The sequence below is a fragment of the Lineus longissimus genome, chromosome 2 (genome assembly GCF_910592395.1).
Source record: "Lineus longissimus chromosome 2, tnLinLong1.2, whole genome shotgun sequence".
Taxonomy (NCBI): Eukaryota; Metazoa; Nemertea; class Pilidiophora; order Heteronemertea; family Lineidae; genus Lineus; species Lineus longissimus.
In genome coordinates this window covers 20,539,769-20,558,951 of record NC_088309.1, presented here as the reverse complement: position 1 = coordinate 20,558,951, position 19,183 = coordinate 20,539,769, and the positions used below count along the sequence as shown (strand labels likewise).

Below are 19,183 nucleotides of genomic sequence, written 5' to 3'. Positions count from 1 at the left end.
GCCTGGGGAGGAGATGGTGGCATGAACAATCTCTGGTCAGGGAAACAGCAAAGTAAGAGGAACAATCGTAGAACAAACCTATCTGCAGTTGGAAGTGCATCTACATGTGACCTTACAGGAGTTGGTACAGAGGCCAGTTTGTCACCTGGGCCTATGCCTCAACGAGGTTGGGAAAGTACAAATCTAAAAAAAGTTGGCCACAGTACATCTATGTGCGATCTTAGGCAAATAACGCCGTGTGATTCTCCTAAGACGCCAAGAAAATCAAGGAAGTCCAAGAAACGTAAAGGACAGATAAATCAAGCTGGAGTGGGCACTGCTCCACCACATGATTCAAGGCCGAGGGATTTCAACGACTCCCAGAAGCTGAAAACAGGAAGAGCACATCCGGGAGGAGGTAATGAAAAGACAAACTTAAACAGGTTTGCAAGTTCCTCCTCAGTCGACCTGCGGCATTCAGGCTGGAATGACACGGCAAGACCTGTTAGGCCAGATTCTTTGCTCTTGTCCCCCTTATCACCCACGACAGACAATGTTTCTTACAGTAGTGCCCTGAAGTATGGTAGCCAATCAAACCTGTCGCAGATGCGTACCCGAAGTGCGTCATCTTTTGACCTCAGGGATATAGGGCGACTCGACTCGCCAAGTGAGCATCATACAGAGAAAGAAAATGATTTCAAGCGACAGGGTAAATCATTGACATTGAATTCACCTAAGCGAAGTGAAATGCCAATATCAGTGTCCCTAGCGGACTTGATACACAAGGATCGTCGCGTTAAAGGAGCAGATACTAAAGGAAAATACCAAGATAGGCGGAGGACTATTTCTGAATGTGACCCACAGGATAAGCTATCATTAAAGACCTCTCCCAACACGGACCTCAAGCCTTGGATAAGAAAAGCACTGTTGCCAGACTTACAGCTGGTAGAAAGAAAAGTACAGAGCGACAGAGCCACTGTAACTCCTGAAAGCCAAGACACACGTCCAGTTTCTACGACCAAAGATCACATGGGAAAGCTTCAACAAAGCGAGCGACAGTCCTCCCATGACGAATCCATTGTGCTACCGAATGACAATGATGTGTCTCATTTATTTCTAGATTGGAAAGAATTCAAAATGGAGGACAACGATGAAATAGTCAAAGATCAGCCAGTAGAGGATGAGGCTCTCGAACGAGCAATCGAATACATTGATCTTTTGGATGGTGATAAACAGTCAACTAATTTCGATGATTTTGACTGGATTGATCAAGTTCGAAAGGAAATCATGGACATCAAACGTCAAATGAAATTATCTGCGATCCGACCGGTAGGAAAAAAACCCGACCTTCATGGGAATAATTTAGACTCTATGATGAGGGCTTCAAACATTTTAAAGGACTCAATCCAGAACCAGCTAAAGGAAGTCAAAGAACTCCGCAAAAGTGCAAAAACTCTGCGAGTGGACTTTGATCATACAGACAGCATGTTGGCAAAAATCGAGGCACGATATGGCAACATGAAGAAAAAGAATTTAAGAAATGAACTGGCGTCGATGAAAAATAATGTCTTGATTCTTGGAATTCGTGAAATTGACAATGAATGTTCTGAAGATACTGTTCGAACGTTTTTTCAGAAACGTCTTGGTGTTGAAGCAGGTTCGCTCGTGAAGACCTGTCGTTTGGGGTTCCCGAGGGCAGGCGTTGATAGGGCTATCAGGGTGGTCTTCTCGTCTTATAAGGACAAAGAGTTCATGAAAAGGGCTAAGTTCAGATTGAAAGGGACTCATTACGTCATATGTGATGAGTACCCGAAGGAAATTGAGGGGCATCGTAAGAAGTTGTACCCAGTGCTGCGGGAGGCGAGGAAAGATGGTAAGAAAACCAAGCTGAAGGTTGATACCTTGTTCATAGATGGGGAAGTATACAGGGGTGCAGGGCCAGGGCCTCTTGGATACAGGCAATGTGAGAACGTACTGTCCCTCACCGAGGACATTTGTTCAGATAGCGAGGTTTAGGTTTTAAAATCGACGCTTTTTCCCTGTTACAAATGCACTCAAAAACTGTACATCAGGACAATTTACAGTGCATTACTGCCGGCCTGGCAATATCTCGGGTTACACTTCCTTTAAAGACTGATGGACAAATTGTCCCCAAATGCTAAGAATCGTCAAAACAGACTGAAAATTTATGCGCTATATATGCATAGACAAGAGTGGCCACCCTCGAAAAAGCATTTAGACATAAAGAAAGAAACATGTGGCATCTGGTGACCGGGTCAATTGATTATCTTCCTGCTTTTTTTTACCTAGGTTATTTGGGATAGTTTATTGAATACTTTGCACACTTGGTGCCAATATTACAAGTCCACCAGATGGAGAGGCCTCATTTCATTGATTATTTCCTACATATGCCCTATGGATGAGGATTGGCAAGTCTGTAATCTCTTCGGTGAGGAACACATTGGCAAGGTTGACCATTTTAGTTATGCTTTCTATACTCTATTTTCCTTGGCGATACTTAACCGTTTTGCTGTGTAAGCCATTTTTGGCCAGCGCCAGAATATGCAAAGCAATGGACGGCAATACTGAACAGGGCTTACTTTTAACTGGATGGGCAAATAATATTCAAAAGTGTCACCATCTACAGTATTTGGATCAAACTAATGTCTCCCTGAATCTTTTGACAAGTTTAGAGAGGCTGTGGCCAAGTTATAGTAGGGCTATGCACGCCACCTACACATGATTGGGACATGCGACGTGACATGCTGTGCACGTCACCCGCAGCAAAAGGGTTAACCTACTGGACTGTAAACTTCTCATTCAATATGCAGTGTATATTCAGAACTTGATTTGTCATCCAAAAATATATCGGTGTAAGGGTTAGAATTTTGTGTTTTTTTACACAAAATATCCAATGAAATAGTAACGTTTGGTCAAATTCTTGAACTGACAATAAATCTAACAAAAAATATCTCTGTCTATTGAAGTTTTTTTCATGCCATGCCATTTTGATATTACCTCATAGCTCTCATAATCTTGACGGCCTTGAGGATCTCCCTGTTATCGATGCACTCGAACACCATGGACTCCGCTTCATTGCGTGACAGGGTGTTGATGTCCATGTTGACGGGCGAGCTCTGGTTACTGTCAGAATCCGACAGCACTTTGATAATGTCTTGCTTCAGCTGCAACACATCTTCTGATACATTGGAAACCTGCACAAGTAGAAACAGTAACAATACCAATGTATCATGGAACCCACTTGACGGACACCTCTCTTATAAGGATACCTTCACTGCTACGAACACTACTTTGGTCCAAAATTGGTTGCCTTCATTCAATTTTACCTCTCTAATCAGGACATCCATCTATTAGGGACAAAATCTCTTAGATGGCCCAAGCAGATTAGAAACCTCCAGTCATCAGACTGGACAGACTGACAGATACATCAGAACACCAGTTTTCGTCCTAAATCTTCATGAAAAATATTGGGGGCAGCAACACCCCCAGGCTGTAAATACGTCCCTGAATAGAGGCATGCCCCATGGTGTGACTCACTAACCTGCTCCTCTTTAGCAGCTGGTTCCAAGACTCCAACCAGTTTGTAGTAGGACTCAAAGAGCAGCAACAGTTGGAAGTGCAACTTATACAGACATTTGCACAACTCAATTTTCTGAAAAATCCAGGAAGAAAACTGTCAATTTGATCACTTCGAAACAATTTGAGGCTTCTTTTACAACTGTTGTGACTCTAGTATGACTTCTTGGCCCCTTCTTCAAAGTTTGGCATAAGTTTGTGGTTAGACATGCACAATGAGATATGCATTGCCTACTAAGTGACATGAATGATAAGCCGAGTTACATATTTCATTAATTTTTGGTTGAAGGGCACAATTTGCCCCTGCAGACGTTGCATCAATGGCTGTTTTCACTAGTGCATGTTGTACAGTCATGTACAAGTAGCAACATGTAGTAGTTTTCAATGAGGGCATGTGTTATGCACACCCAATACAATATACACAAGTACAACCAAATCTTTATAACATTCAAAACATATCCTTCCACACCATATACCAGGAACATAAGCTTAGGATTCCCAGGAAGGGTGACTGCATCACACTGAAGTAAACACAACCAATGAATGGATTACAAGGCCAACACGTGTAAATACATACACCCGATGACCACTCCCAATACAATCATGTGACTGGAGATGTCATCACGTTACCATGGTTACGTACTTCCTCTGCACCCAAACGTAACGATTCCACCTTCACAAAAAACCATGCATGAAATAAACATCATCATAAAACCACATTGCTTTGAAGATAATTTATGTTCCAATAAAACTTCCACACAAAATCTAAAGCGCACCCACTATAGATTTTTTATTGCAGAACAATGGCCGATTCTTGTTGCAGGCACCTGTGACCAATCTTACGGACTAGCAATTTTTCTTGATTCTTTTTTATTGCAATAAATATAACAACATTTCTGCGATAGAAATTATTAGTCTGCAGCGCTAAATTGAACTACCTGCAAGCAACTGAATCTGACAAGGGTGATGATGGTGGGTGAGTGTGACATCATGGAACATTGCGAGGCTGGAAGAGTTCTGAGGCACCAAGTTGTACCGGATAAGCTTAGACAGGCATGGAATATGAGGATGACAATGACAAGGAATACTCCCCTTAATCAATGCCAACAGAACAGTTATAAAGTTAAGAGATGGATAATACTCCTCTTGCAGTGTCAGTGCACGCCCACACAAACCCTGGGAAGGTTGAGAGCAGCGATTTTATCAAGGATCCCAAAACACTGTAGAATGATGACTAATCTTTGGTACATTTCTATCTGTATACGTATAAGGATCCGTGATAAGTCCCTGAGCTCAACCATCATACTGCCAGCGGAGTTTGACTGATGGACTGAGTAATGAAGGATGAGAGGATGGGCGTCCACTTATTTACAAACAAAAAACGAACACGACACCACAAACATATCCACCGTAACTTACGTTGTGCTGGAGAGTTGCATGCAATAAGAAGTCAAACGATCAGGTGAAAAGATTCAGAAGAGAACTATAGTGTGTTGGATGTTAGAATATTCATATTAAGAACACGACTGGGCCAGAAAACTACTATAAGTATATGATGTTATTCACTTTGTTGTGTAAAATAGGTAAGACTTGGTTATGGTTAATCAGATTAGGCCAAAAAAGATATTTGGCTGACCGGTACCAAAAACAGTTTTATCAAGACTCGGAAAATGTTACTTTGTTACCTTGATAAAGTTTGGCTAACTTATTTACAATCTAGTGATTATTGCTAATTTTAGTGACAGGAAAGGCAAATACAATTCAGGGTGGATTATTAACAATGTATTATTCTTTTTGGCAAAGCAATGTATACCTCTTTGACAATATTTTTTTCAACGTCTTCCACTTGGGTGCCAAGATCTTTCGCCTAGGGGTTTTTCGAAGAGGAAGATAATAGAACAAATTTTATTGGTTGGTCCATTTCTTTATAAAATCTTCATATTTCCAAAATATTTATTGTTATAGATACTTTACTATATCTTGAAAAAGTTGTTATTTTTGTTTTGTTTACATCTTGTTTTATAATTTATTGGATTGCAGACTCCCACTAGAGAGAGTATTTTAGACTTTTTATTTTCACACACCAAGAATAACATTAAAATCGCTCAAATCAAACTTCTACAGCAGCAACTACGTCCAGGCTTTCAGTCCACCTGGTATGATCTCCATGTCACACACCTGCTCATCTCCACAGAAATCACTGACATTCTCTCCAAGTGACTGCAACTTTATTGACGATTTCATTCCATCCAAGCACTGCAACATACAAGAAAACTAAATTAGTCAAAGCTAAAATAAATCTTCCCCAATCATACTACGGTACATAAACCTTTACCTTTGGCGACGGCATCAAAAGTTCAAAATTGGTTGTTTACATTCAATTTGACCTCTCTCTAATCAGGACACCTCTCTTGGACAGCATTTGTCAGTCTTGAGAGTGTCCTTAATAGAGAGGTTCTACTGTTTTCTCATCATTACAGTCACAACCTTACCTCGACAGCCTGCTCCTTCCTCATCAGATACGTCTCATAGCTCTCATTCACTTCAAGGACACAGAATTTATGGCGTTCTAGCAGCTTACAACTGATCAGCTGAAAGATAACACAGCTTGGTTAAACTTTCACAGCTACGATACAGAATAGAGAAGTCAAGCCTTGGTGAATTTATTCGGAGTTGGAAAAGTCAAATACTAGAAGTAAAGTGAATGAACTTACCACTTCGCTATCAACATGAACGAACGGACATTCTGCTTGGTTGATGAGGATCTCCAGCATGGTGCGTGAAGACTGTTAAGGAATATCACAGGAACTAAACTACTTACAATTCATTCATCCCATAAACTTACCACATGAACAGCTAATGCGGACTTCCTTGAAAATAAAGATACTTTATGCCGCACCTAAACTTTCATAGCTTATGATGCCTACAAGGTTTACCCAATTTTCATTGCAATGAAAGTTTCTGCCTCTTTTTGAAGTTACAGCAGACAGCTCTTTAGAACTGGTAATGCCAGAATGGCAAGGAATAAAGCCAAAAATGTTCTTAATGTGCTTCTGGCCAGTTGGAGGGCATAAAACTAACAGAATACAGATCTCTACATATTTGAAATGAATTTACTCTCAATCAGAAAAGGATATGAAATTGAGCAGCGACTGGTTTTAATTTCTCCGTCTTGGATAGGTAGTAGCAAGACTCCCTTGTGAGACTGCTTAGTTTACGACATGTCTCCTGAAAGAGAAAAGATATTGGCAGTGTGAACTGATCAATTTCAAATAGAGGATTAAACTAAAGTCAGTTCTATTTATTATATCTTTCTGCATTGGACACCACCAGGAAAAAGGTCGATACACCTTAGAGAACCTGGAGATGGACTGTTGACCAGGAAAGGCAGGCACTATACACCTTTCCAGAAATGGGGCGCTGAGTGTCCGAAATAGTGATGTCATAAGGGGAAACTAGGCCTTATGGTGGAGGGACAAAGGAGATAGTCATGGTTGACCAACATACTTGAATGCCTTTAATGACGGACAAGGGGGAAAAAGTTAGTTCCAGTGCAAGCCACCAATTTCGGGAAGCATGTATATAAGCGGGATGTTTGAAATGGGTTGCACAAGACAGGGCTGACTGGCACAGACTCGTGGATACCTTATGTTCCCTATAGAACTATGAGTTCATGATGATGGTTCATCATATCACTAGTACAATAACAAATCTCAGAATATACCTTGTATAGATTAGGAAACAGCTGGAATGAGTTGACGGCATGGTGACCCTGACTATCCGCCATAATCTGTGTCACATGTGCTCTCCAGATTTCTTCGACGGTGTCACGTTGAATGTGACAGAATGTCGACGTCAACAAGGAGAAACTTGGTGAGGCGTTGCTTGGACTAAGATCGGCCCCATCGACATCGCTACTGATACTGTGTCTGAAAGCAGCAGAAGATCTCAGCCAATCACAAAGCTTCTTACAACAATATCTAAGGCATCTGAACTACACATGATTTCCAGCCAATTAGCTATCCTGTCGTCGGCAGGGAGAAGAAACTCGGAGGCCATTCAGATTCCGACAAACCCACTCCAAAAATTAGCCACCCAGCTTCAGGGAATTGGCATGGAAATCAATATATGGCACCACCTATTGGTTTATAAGCCAGTCACAGCAAGTAGTCTCAAGCAATGACTGTTGTGGTCTTTTCTTCAAAGTGTTTACCATAGACTGTTCAGTGTATTGGCCAGACCCTTTAAAGCTAACTTGGTCACTGTTGGGGTCACTTACGATGAGGCAGACATGGGGCTTGAAGGGCGTCTGCTTCTCTGGATGAGGAGATTGTCCATGGTGATAGTACTGGTCCCGGGTAGGTCTTGGTGATGGAGCACAACATCATCGACTGGACTTGCGCTGCTAGCCTACAGTAGCAAAACACAAAACACAAAATGGTTATACGAATACATGTTACCTTAAAAATTTACATCTTGAACCAAAGGGCTTTTAAAAATTGGTGGGCCTTCTGTATTCCCACTTGTGGGATATTAGGCGTTTCGGGGGCTTCGCGAAAACTCGCCAATAACAAACAAGCCCTACCTCATCATCAGAAGACTCCTCTCTGACGCTACTCTGTGTACTCTGACTCTCTGGCGCGCCACTCTCCATGATGCCATCCAGACTACCAAAGGAAGGGCGCTTCAGGGCAAGATTGAACTTGTCCATGGTCTCTCCTTCTTGACTGTCAAGCTCGATATCAAGGAAATCAAAATCTTTGAAGACTTTGAACTGCTGATCTGAGCCATTGTTATCTTCCTGTTTCTCGTCTAAAAAAAACCACAAAAAAAATTTATTTTGATATTTCTTAGAACAATAGATAGGCTATCACATACACACACACATTTCACTACATAAATGTATTCAAGAATTAATAAAGACTATTAACTTGATGTTATGAATGTCATCGTCACTTACATACTTCGATCACAAAAATTAAAGCTCACAAAAACATGTTTACCTCCCGTTTTGACATCATTGAGAGAGGTCTCTTCACTGCTTGAACACATGCTGGGCTGGCGTTCGATCGTATCACTCGACTGGCTAAATATGACCTGCAATTACAAATAACAAAATAGTGAACTAGGTTCTCGAAAACGGACAAACTGCACCATACACTCACGTAATTCACTCACACTTATGAAATTAAGAATGAAACCGAGGTGTATGGCATCTTGATGACGTACCACCAACCAACATACAACACCACATGATAATGTGAACTGCCAAACATCTACAGGTGTTTTATTTTGGCAAACTGATCTGCAAAGATGTCTTTTTTAATCGGAAAAACTGGAGAGAAAATGATATTCGCAAAAAAATCTCTGTGAAGTTTACCCTTTTTTAGAAATTTTTGTAAACTGCCAAAACAATTAGGCACAAATATTTACTGCTAGCATCCATTGGTATCTGATGTTTAAGACCTTCAACTCAAGATTTGGAGCGGAGTTTATACTTTCGCTCTACTTATTCATGTTCAAACATCTGATCAACCAGCTTTTTAAAATGCTTTCAATGCAGGGCAGAATTGCCTCTAGAGTGCCGAAAGAAACTTTTTCAGATATCAACATTGCCAAGAAGGGGTTTTGCCAATGACCTGCAACCAAACTGGAACAAAAGCAAAACTATGGAAAGAAAGCAGGGTGCTAGCTGAAATGACAAACACACACACAGAGGCTGTGGTATTGAGGTGTACCAGGAAAAACCATGTGGAACACATTTCAACTATACAAGGATATAACATGAATTGTTTCATTCAAAGCGGTTTACTCTCAATAGTCTTATCTTCCTTAAGTCGTGGGGGATGATGTCATCACTTACTGCGTCGGTGCATTAATGTGTACAATGAACTGTTTTCTACACTGTAGGAGCTCAAATTGTACCCCTTTACCTTACAAAGATGATGCTCTGTTTCAACTCCGCAGCAAGCCTCATTATCTCTATTTCGTTTCCAAATATCTTATGCAAAGTCATATTCATAGGATAAAAGCGGCCTATGTACAGTAAAGCAATGGCGAGTCACTCTGGCTTCTTTTTAAGTTGAGCACTTCAAACGCAACTCACCACTTGAAACGGGTAGAAGTAGCCCGTCTCTGCATAAATGTTCCCCTACGAAACACAAATATGTATAGTAATTTAGGGGTGATGATGCATTCTAAAACAAATCTGACCAGGAATTTCGCACATTCAAATTCCCTTCACCATGCATAAGCATATTCAACGATGTACAATATATTTCTTTTTACATGTTTTTATCTTAAACCACACATCTCCATCCCAGATATTTTTCCAGGGACAGTTTATCACTTTGTTTAAGCCCTTGGTCGGCGGCAGAATGTTACCAAGAGACCAGGCTAGCAAGAGTCGCAGCCATCACAGACAACATGTCAGCAGCACACCACGGCAAAATAGAAGGAGCAGGCAGGATTAGAAGTACAGTGCCTAAAGACAAGAAGACTCATTACTGAAACCACTTTCGACTGTTGGTACGGAGCAGGTAATAAACACAGGCGATGTGATCTCCTTCCTCGTGTGGTAAAGACTCCTTCGACAATAGCACTGTGCGAAGATAGGATTCGTGACGTCATCTGATCAAGGGACCTCGAACATTGTGACATAATTAGCAGAGTTTAGCAATGCATTGTCCTTATGTCGGCGACATCATCTTCTACTTGTGTTTACATCTGTGATTGCCTTGGGAATAGATTTCCGTTGAAAATAGACCAACCCGATCTCTTCTAACTGGTGGAATTGAGGACTGCATCAAACTCCCCTAAACTTCAGTTGAGAAAAGATTTGGGCAAGTCTATTGCAACCCCTAACCGGTATATTCATCAGATTGGGCACTGTGTGGGTTTACAGCATAGCCTGGACATTATAAGAAGATCATAAACAATAAAACCACCCAAAGATACTTTTGTAGAGCAATTAAGAAGAGGAATACTGTGCTGAATAGATCACTAGTTATAACTGAAATAATGTTTGCATTTAGAAATAAATAAATAAAGTTGAATAGCCCATATCACACCTAAGGCTTTATTCTTTGACCTTATACCTCCAATGGTTGTGTATTAATGCTGTCCAGTGTTCTACCTTAAAATCCACCAAAAACCAAAATGGTTGATGACATTATTTTTTATAGTTTCAACACCAATCTTTCATTTATCCAATGAAAATTTGTCATAACTTGGAAGCCTTCCTTAGGTGTGACAACGAGAGGGCAAGATGATAAATATGGCTGTACAAACCATGATGTCTGACAATGGGAAAATTAACCACTGAAGATGAAATCGAAAAATGATAACCAACGTCAATAAATAAGCTAATGTGAACCAGTTATGTTGACGATAATATAACACGACCATTCCAACATAACGCCATGGGTTCATGCAACACTGAATAACCTGTCAGGAAAAGGGTTGGTAAATCATGTTAGTTGGGACGTGGAACTGCGGACCCCAGGCCTTCGCTGACCAACACCAACCATGAAAGCTGCTCTGACCAAATGGTTTGTATGGTTTTTGCCTCTGCTTGAATTCTATCAACAAACTCGCTTCATATCATTATAGTCCAATTCGTGTCATTTAAACTCTGCTGCAAAGGTGAAAACATGGATACACTAGAATGGATCATTGCTTGCAAGTTTTTTGCAAGAAATGTGAATTGCCAACAGATGACTTGAGATGACATCATCAAGATTTCTGATCAGCCAAGACCTGGGGTTTTATTTGGCATCAACAAGTTATATTCTGGCCTAGCACTGGTGAAGTTCAGCTGTTTGAAATGTTTCATGAAAAGATCCATTTTTCTTCGATACTGAGTTCAGCTTCCCTCCGTGTTCTACAAAGTTTAAGGTCCGATTCCACTTAACGAAAAATTGCCCAACTAAGTTTCACTGACATTAGACTTATTTCGATTCAAGTCATTGTTCTGGCACTGGCAAATTGCCACCAAGTCTGTGGCATGCCAGAAACAGTTTCCCCACTGTGCAGACTTTGAAATCCACGATCCTCAATTATCTTTCAGGCCTGGCCAGAAAATAACGATATATATACCACAGGCAGGAACAGGACCAAGCACAGATAGAAGCACCAACCACACTATCATCAAGAAGTGATTGAGGGTAACAATGCCGCCAGGGGGTGTTACCTTATGAATGACGGTATCCTGCTCGTGTGATTCAGCAAGCAATTAAAAGAGGGAGCTATGATTAGTACATTATCATTCTCAATGCTAAATCAAGTAGGAATGTTAGCTGTTTTAGCTAAATCTTCATCACGATATTTTAGATTGTTAGTTATGTCACAAAACTTGAATTGAGTGCTATGAATTTGAATGCTATGTCAAGTGTTCAGGGAGGATTATCAATCTCACATGTCTGACACAAATATTTCTGCAACACACTGTATTAAACTGTAACAGCATGCCTGACATGATGTAAACAACGTGTGAAAAAATTCATATGTTCAAAAATATGACACAGCAACACTTCTTGAAGCATCTCAATAAAATCATTTTTCTCCACTTTAAAGAAAATACTCCTCTTCAAAATTTTTAATCAACCTTTTCTACAAAACAAGAACTAGTTTCCATTTCAAGTACACGGTATATTAAATTGTTGAGAGACTGTAGGATGGGAGCATGGTTGACAAAACAACATGGGACAACATTCTAAAGATTTCTCAAACCGCTCAGAGGATGACAATATCTAATGGGACATCACCTCACAGTACCATGCGATGAGAAAAGCTAACAGGTAATTATCATTAGATCTTGTGGGATAAAAGAACTGGAGTGAAGAGGTCAGCCTGGAGTCTTAATGGCATATGTCACCACTTTTCTATTGGACATTCCTAATTGTTATTCTGTTGGTTATGGCTTTCTACGGCGTAATTCATGGCGATGATGTAACACCATGCACCGCATCATGCATCACAGTGTATTCGTCATGACATCGTAAGACCGATATTTCAGTCTGCTGTTGTGTACGTAATCACAGGCGAACAAAATATCAGTCTATCATACCAACGTAGTTAAAAAGCATCTTACTTTATCCAAACTTTTTAAGGATGATCCAAGTTGGCACCGATTTTTCGACAGAAGTATCTGGATGTCAAATTGCCAACCAAATGCTCATGACATTATTGTCTACACCAATCACCAGTAAACAATGCCTTTCTGAATAGTTTGAATTTGTCATAACTGATAACTGATGCATTAGAAGTGAGGTAGAATCCTATGTATGTAAAATCACTTATTTTCCATTCAACTTTGTATGCCTTAGGGGAAGCAATGAGAAATATCCTAAGGGGTGAATTTGTAAGATTTAGTATTGCTTGTCATTGGTTTATAAAACTTCACAACACTTTAAACCTCTCTGCTTCCATCTTTTTTTAAAGAAGTGTGCTCAGTTTAAGTGTTCCACCTGCCCAACTTCAACTATCGGGGGAAAAAAACAGATTACAGAAATTCAAAACTTTGAGGTCAAATTCAGACTTGAACTGTGACAAACATTTATTTCTACACTACTAAACAAAGTCACGAGAAAATAGGTGATTTTACTGATACAATCAACTCTACTTAGTCATGATGTATGCACTGATAAGCATGCAGAAAGTAGAGAACGTGACATGTGTCCAACTTACAGAGGGGCTCTTCGGCAATCCAACTCTCTGCCCATAACTGGTGAGGAGGCTGACTAATCTTTCTCTGGTACGGCCCTGGAGAAGCAAATGAAAACATTAGCTAGTGCCTACAGCTCGAACATGTGAAACTCCCCACTAAGTCGAGTTTGAAGCTGGAATATACTGGCCAATAGCTGGGGAATAATGTGAAGCCCTTTGACTTGAGAAACCGCATTGGATTCAGGGCAACAGTCTCATCAATATTTACAATATATTTGTACCGAATCGGTGAATTTTCTAATGATAAAGCCATCTCACCATGATGATTTCTGAGCATCATATTTTCACTATTTAATCCAAGGTTACAAGATTTTCAAAAATTTCACGGTTTTACTGATTTAGTTACAAATAAAGATTTTTCCTTCGACCAACCTGTGAAAGATATGGCTTCTTCCAATCCACAACACTCTCGGGTTGAGCACTCGCAACAAACTCAACATGTTTCTTCTCTTCTTCCTCCGTCACAAACTCTTCCTCCAAGATCACCTCGTCGCCGGCCTCGCTGACCACTCCACTCACAGTCGAAGTACCCAGGCCTTCGTCTTCAGGTGCCTCTTGACCAATCACAGGCACCTGCGAAAGGTCAAACGTGAACTCCAAAGTCCTGCCTGTGAAATAAGTAAATTGTATGTTATGAGCACTCTTTTCATAGCATACACAAATGCATTGGTCTACTGAGTTGATGACACAAGATATCAAAGATGTATGGCATACACCAAGCAGTGAAAGAACCAGTCTTGTCCCCATAGGTCTTGACACCTCTAACCTCTAGAAAGGGCCAACAAGAACGAAGTTGACATCCTTGCGACTTCTGCTGACGATAGCGAGGGTGTTGAGACCTCTTAACTGTGTTCCCGTAATGAAAATATGACCCTTTGTTGCACGATTTTGTACAGTGAGATGCAATTAAATTTGAGTGACTTTCTTACTGAACCCATCTAGTTGCCTGTCGATGAATAATTCACATTATGCATGCTAATTTTGGGCGGCAAAAAATATAACAACTGATACAAACATACCTGGCAGTTCCTTTTTAAAAGGTACCTCAGCCTCTGCGAAAGATGTATAACCTCCTAACGTAATCTTGGAAGTACTGCTCACGTGACTGAGATCACTGCTGGAGCTGGTATGCATGGAGGGCGGAGGTGCTGCCAATGTGGAGGACCTCGTAACTACCAGTTTAAGTATCTTTAAAGCCTCCTTCCAATGCGGGCCCTGCGAAAAGAATTCTCAGGTGTTATGTGAAATAATGCATAACAAAACACAAACAATGTATGTGTTACTATATTTTCTTCTATGTTTGCTCTGCTAGCATTTGGTCGAGTTTAAAAAGTGAATTCAAAAAGTTTCATGAATAACTGTGAAAAATTGGTTAAACTGTAATCATTGAAAAGTGTGTCCGGTAAAGTAATTGAACAGTTTGTAGTACACTATGCCATGCTGTAGTATTGACACTGAAATGACTTTACCTTTACATGCAGTGCCACCACCCTGAGCAGCTCTGAACTAATCGAGTTGATTGGATGACCTGTCAGGTCAATGTAGTGGACCATGCAGTGGAGCACATGGAGAACTGCTACTTGGTTGTTACTCGGACCACGCTCCAACACCTGAAAAACAATTTGATAACTTCCAATGTTTTTTCTACCGTCAAATTTCTAACTAGGTGTATTTCACACCAGATCCAACCAAAAACTGCACCTGTTTGAATCACTTCATCAAATTTCCAAAACTATCATTTGTTGGGATTTTTATCGCAAAACAAAACTTGTCAATTCGCAATTATTGAAAGTGATGATTAAGCCTGGAAGGTTCTGATAGGTGAACTCAATAACCTGCATAATGCTATATTCTGAATCCTCCGTGGCCTAGTTGAAACTACTTATTTGCCTCCCGAAGTATTTGACAAACGTCCTGCATCCTTCTATGGAATAAACCACGGTAAAACGAATGTCCCGAGTATTTGATCATGAATTTATTGACAAACTTCGACTTGACAAAACGTGCTTATCGTCAGCCAGTCTCCTCGTGCACACGCGAGAGAGATCTGGTAAAACTAAGGAGCGAGACTGCGCAGAAGCGCGTGCGGGTTTTTATACCCTGACGAGACGTAGCGAAACTGACCAATCAGGATAAAGCATTATACAAGATGTGGCCTTGAGTTTGGCGGGAAAACTGTAACACTACAGTACTGTTTGAAAGTAACCTTATTGATATTATATAACAATAACTGAGTCCATTTTGCGACTAAAAGGAGACTTTAGGCAGGAGCCAGGAATGTCATTCACCGCTCACCTCTAACAAGTACTTCAGCATCTCAATACTCATCTGAGAGTAAACATCTAGCAGATACTTGACCACACACTTGGTCCACTGCAGACTGTCCCGGGCGAATGTACCGCGACTATACAGCGTCATCACCGTGGCCAAGTTGTCTAAATTCTTGGACTGTTCCATGCATACCTAGCAAAACAGGAGGGAGAGTGTGTTAATCTTTCCACCCCCATTTCCCTGCATAAACTCTTCTAGTCAATGCATCAGAAGAGCCCACTCCAAAAACTAGGGGTATAAATGTTAAGAAGTTCCTCACGACTACTGTCATCAGTTCCTTGTCAGAGGAAGGGCAAACAACTTTATTACAAAAAGCACTCAAGACTGAGCCACATGACGAAACCACTGGTCAACACTGGGCATTGGTTAAGCAACCGCTCGGTATGTGCAACAAAGAGAGAGCAAACCCAGTAGAGAATACTCCAACCTACCCTGGAGATGTTCTCCGCAGCCTCCTTACAGAGCTGGTTAGGACTCTCGTAGTTGATGACCAGATATGGCAACAAGGCAATCACGTGCATTGGGAAGCCTAGCCTCTGGCTCGGGTCGATTACTGGGGCGTTAATGCAGTGCGTCAACTTAGACAACATGTTCATGGTGCATTCGTAGGTGGTTGCAGAGGAACAGCCCTGAAAGAATATTCAATAAGGTATGGTTTAGTTGGAAATAATAGTTACAGAGATTATAATCTTTCCATGGTAAAGTGCTTTGCTCAAAGCGCTTTATGGTTATTTTTATCCTGGTCTTCACAGAAAACTTCCTTGCATTTCAAAGAGTAGCAACAAAGCACTCATTTCAGTTAGCTTCTCGCTGATTGATTGATTAAGCAAATGTTCAGCTGTGCAAACGATGGACGATCAGTCCATTGCAGCGATCTGAGGATGCAAATGGCTAAGGTTGTTACCTTTAGAAGCATGGCCTGTAACCCAGGGAAACCCGACCAGCTCATCTGCTGGAGAACTTTGTCCAACTTCTCTCGACACTCTGGTCTGTCCGGCTGTAAATGCTTCAACACCTGCAATGAGACATCAACAAACTAAACTTGCCATTTTTCATAAGTGATAACAAACATTCAGAGGCAGCCATGAACGAAAGCAAATAGCAACTGTTCAGTCTAATTGTAACTGAGAGAAACGATCATACCTTTTGTATCAATCTGATAGCCAGCAGAAACTCGTATTCATAATCAGACTCGAGCAGGCATGTGGCCAACCAAAACATCTGGGAGAGTATGGTCAGGCGGTCATCCTGGGTACTCAGGTCGGACAGATTCTTCAAGGAATGGGCACTACGAGAGCGGGACAAGTTGGTCGATCGTCGAGGGTCGAAGTCTGGTTGCTTCTGTCTGGCCTCTGCAAGAGAGTAGGGAGGGGTTTAATACAGCTTCCAGTTCTATAAGATTGTTAAACCAATATGCTCATGTTGATATTTAGTATCGACACCAGAGAGTGGAAGGTTTAACAGAAAAATACCTTTTGGCTCTATGACAGAGGTTGTCACATGCACCCTACGGTGATAGGACAAGGTATGACTAGTCGATCGGGCATGGTGTCCTCCGGGATGACGGAGGGCGACTGTAGCACTCTTTCTCATATCAATCTTGGGCTCCTTGGTCAAGTTTGGCGTGGACATAAACAGCTCCTTTGCGAAATCAACCGGTCTGAAGTCCAAGTCTAAATGATCGATAGCCGCCTCTAACGTCAGCATGATCTCGCTGACATAGCCCTGCATATCTTCTCCCTGCTCTGCGACAGTCTCGACCAATCGTGATAAGATATCCGTCAACATTCTCGACGTCAGAGGGATATAGAGTCCTCGGAATATCTGGAATGATCGCCCCGCATAATGACGAGAAGAACACGAGAGTGCGAGATTTAACGCGATCTGGCCCCATCTTTCTTCAATATGGGCCAATGGCAATGACTCCTTGAAAATCTGAACGACATATTTGAGGAATCTTTCTATCTGCTCCGCGCTATGGATGGTAAGAGTCTTTGATGTTATATCTTCGTAACTCCACAGAGGATGACATTTTCTGAAAAAGAAGACATCCAAATTAAGGTATAAATCTTTGATCCCTCCATTGGACACGCCACACGGCATCGCTGTACTTGAGTTTGTTTTCGAGTGCTTAAAATTGCCACTTGCCCACAGATATGTATAGAATTTTTAGGAAGAGCGTTTACCTGGTCGCGATGAATTCTATAAGTGCCTGTGCTACTCCTTCAGTGGTGCTGAGTGTGTCAAGGTCGACCACTCTGGATACACTATCCGGGGTGATGGTGGAGTTACTATTGACACTAAACGTAGATTGACCAAGGCCTGTCACACTGCCAGATTCACCTGAAACAACAAATATCAGTGTTGTATGTATGGTTAGTGTCCTAAAGCTGCGCTAGTCCCCCTTCACGATTGGATATCAGATGTAATTTCCACAATGCCCTTATGCAGCTGTCCTGGCATATGTTGGGGCCCAAACTGGTCTGATTACAGTCAGCACATACTGTCAACAGCCAAACATTCTGGCCCCCCTTTTTCATCTCAGGAAATCTCCTATGACAATAAAACAGCCCCCCCCCTCCAGTTTCATCTCTGCAAATCACCTATTACACTAATAACACCAACCTTTATTGATGAAGTTGTATTCCCTTGTAGCGACTGGTGGTAGTGTCAGACAGAACTTATCATTCACACTCTTATTGCTGAGTAGCGTCCTGGCGACCGTGTGGTGGTTCCCGTGGACCGACAGCACGACCAGAAGATTCATCAGCAGTGTCTTACAACTCTCGTGGACAAGAGATCGGGGATGATCCAGACCTGCAAACAATTTGGGAAACATCATGTCACTGAAATGCTGTGCATGGGCCTTGTTGCTGCGTTACAAGAAAGTGCCATGTAGAAATGCGTAGCTTTCATGAGGAGAGATCTTTTTTGTCACACACAGCAGTGATTATAATTGCAGTGATTTAAATTGCCTTACCAAGAAATATCACATGTAGCATTAGGGGAAGATGAGCTGCCCAGTCAATGTCGATTGCATCCATAACGAGATCTGTCATCAACATGACGGCCATATTGCACCTGAAAACAGGGAATAGGTATTTGATCATTGTTAGAATCTGGAAAGATGTGAGTATCATATTAGTTTCAACCGCCTAATTACCTTTCAAGTTCTTATCTCGTAGTGATGACAAAAGGAGAAGTACAGATTACGCACCTGTGAAAACTAGGACTAGGGGGTGTGTCTGGGAGATATTCCAACATGGGAGCATAGTATCCTCCATATGCTGGCATCGGCAATGGGTATGGTACTGACTCGTCACATCCAATCTGGATCTGGATACTCGAGTGTTTGGAACTGCTGCTCTCGGATGCCTTCCGCAGGGTGGCAAAGTTGTCATCATCTATCACTGCAAGGAAAAGTAGAAATAGGGTCACTTAAAGTAGAAGAATACATAGTTTGCAAAAATGTGTACAGGCGAAAATTTCAAGAACACTTGCTTGTGAAAACAGAACCTTTGGACTCAATAATTCGACTAATTTCGTTCAC

General features: G+C 41.3%; 1 protein-coding gene across 13 annotated transcripts in view; it reads right to left on the bottom strand.

The window, feature by feature from the left end:
* The window catches only part of LOC135482794 (protein furry-like), a 40,142-nt gene that overhangs the window by 4,246 nt on the left and 16,713 nt on the right, over nt 1-19,183 (bottom strand). For 6 of the 13 annotated variants that reach the window (XM_064763173.1, XM_064763176.1, XM_064763175.1 and 3 more), the window contains 26 exons: nt 18,851-19,043; nt 18,614-18,714; nt 18,259-18,450; nt 17,820-17,976; nt 17,106-17,668; nt 16,777-16,985; nt 16,538-16,648; nt 16,065-16,262; nt 15,598-15,765; nt 14,772-14,912; nt 14,322-14,517; nt 13,675-13,910; nt 13,264-13,338; nt 11,768-11,785; nt 9,683-9,727; nt 8,580-8,673; nt 8,162-8,388; nt 7,856-7,986; nt 7,301-7,505; nt 6,715-6,804; nt 6,291-6,356; nt 6,069-6,167; nt 5,755-5,832; nt 5,390-5,443; nt 3,542-3,652; nt 2,998-3,194 (listed from right to left, as the gene is read on the bottom strand). In XM_064763173.1, coding sequence (XP_064619243.1) covers nt 2,998-3,194; nt 3,542-3,652; nt 5,390-5,443; nt 5,755-5,832; nt 6,069-6,167; nt 6,291-6,356; nt 6,715-6,804; nt 7,301-7,505; nt 7,856-7,986; nt 8,162-8,388; nt 8,580-8,673; nt 9,683-9,727; nt 11,768-11,785; nt 13,264-13,338; nt 13,675-13,910; nt 14,322-14,517; nt 14,772-14,912; nt 15,598-15,765; nt 16,065-16,262; nt 16,538-16,648; nt 16,777-16,985; nt 17,106-17,668; nt 17,820-17,976; nt 18,259-18,450; nt 18,614-18,714; nt 18,851-19,043 — 3,955 coding nt within the window. The remainder of the gene's footprint in view (nt 1-2,997; nt 3,195-3,541; nt 3,653-5,389; nt 5,444-5,754; nt 5,833-6,068; nt 6,168-6,290; nt 6,357-6,714; nt 6,805-7,300; nt 7,506-7,855; nt 7,987-8,161; nt 8,389-8,579; nt 8,674-9,682; nt 9,728-11,767; nt 11,786-13,263; nt 13,339-13,674; nt 13,911-14,321; nt 14,518-14,771; nt 14,913-15,597; nt 15,766-16,064; nt 16,263-16,537; nt 16,649-16,776; nt 16,986-17,105; nt 17,669-17,819; nt 17,977-18,258; nt 18,451-18,613; nt 18,715-18,850; nt 19,044-19,183) is intronic. The other 7 variants (XM_064763181.1, XM_064763184.1, XM_064763185.1 and 4 more) reach the window with 4 other exon arrangements.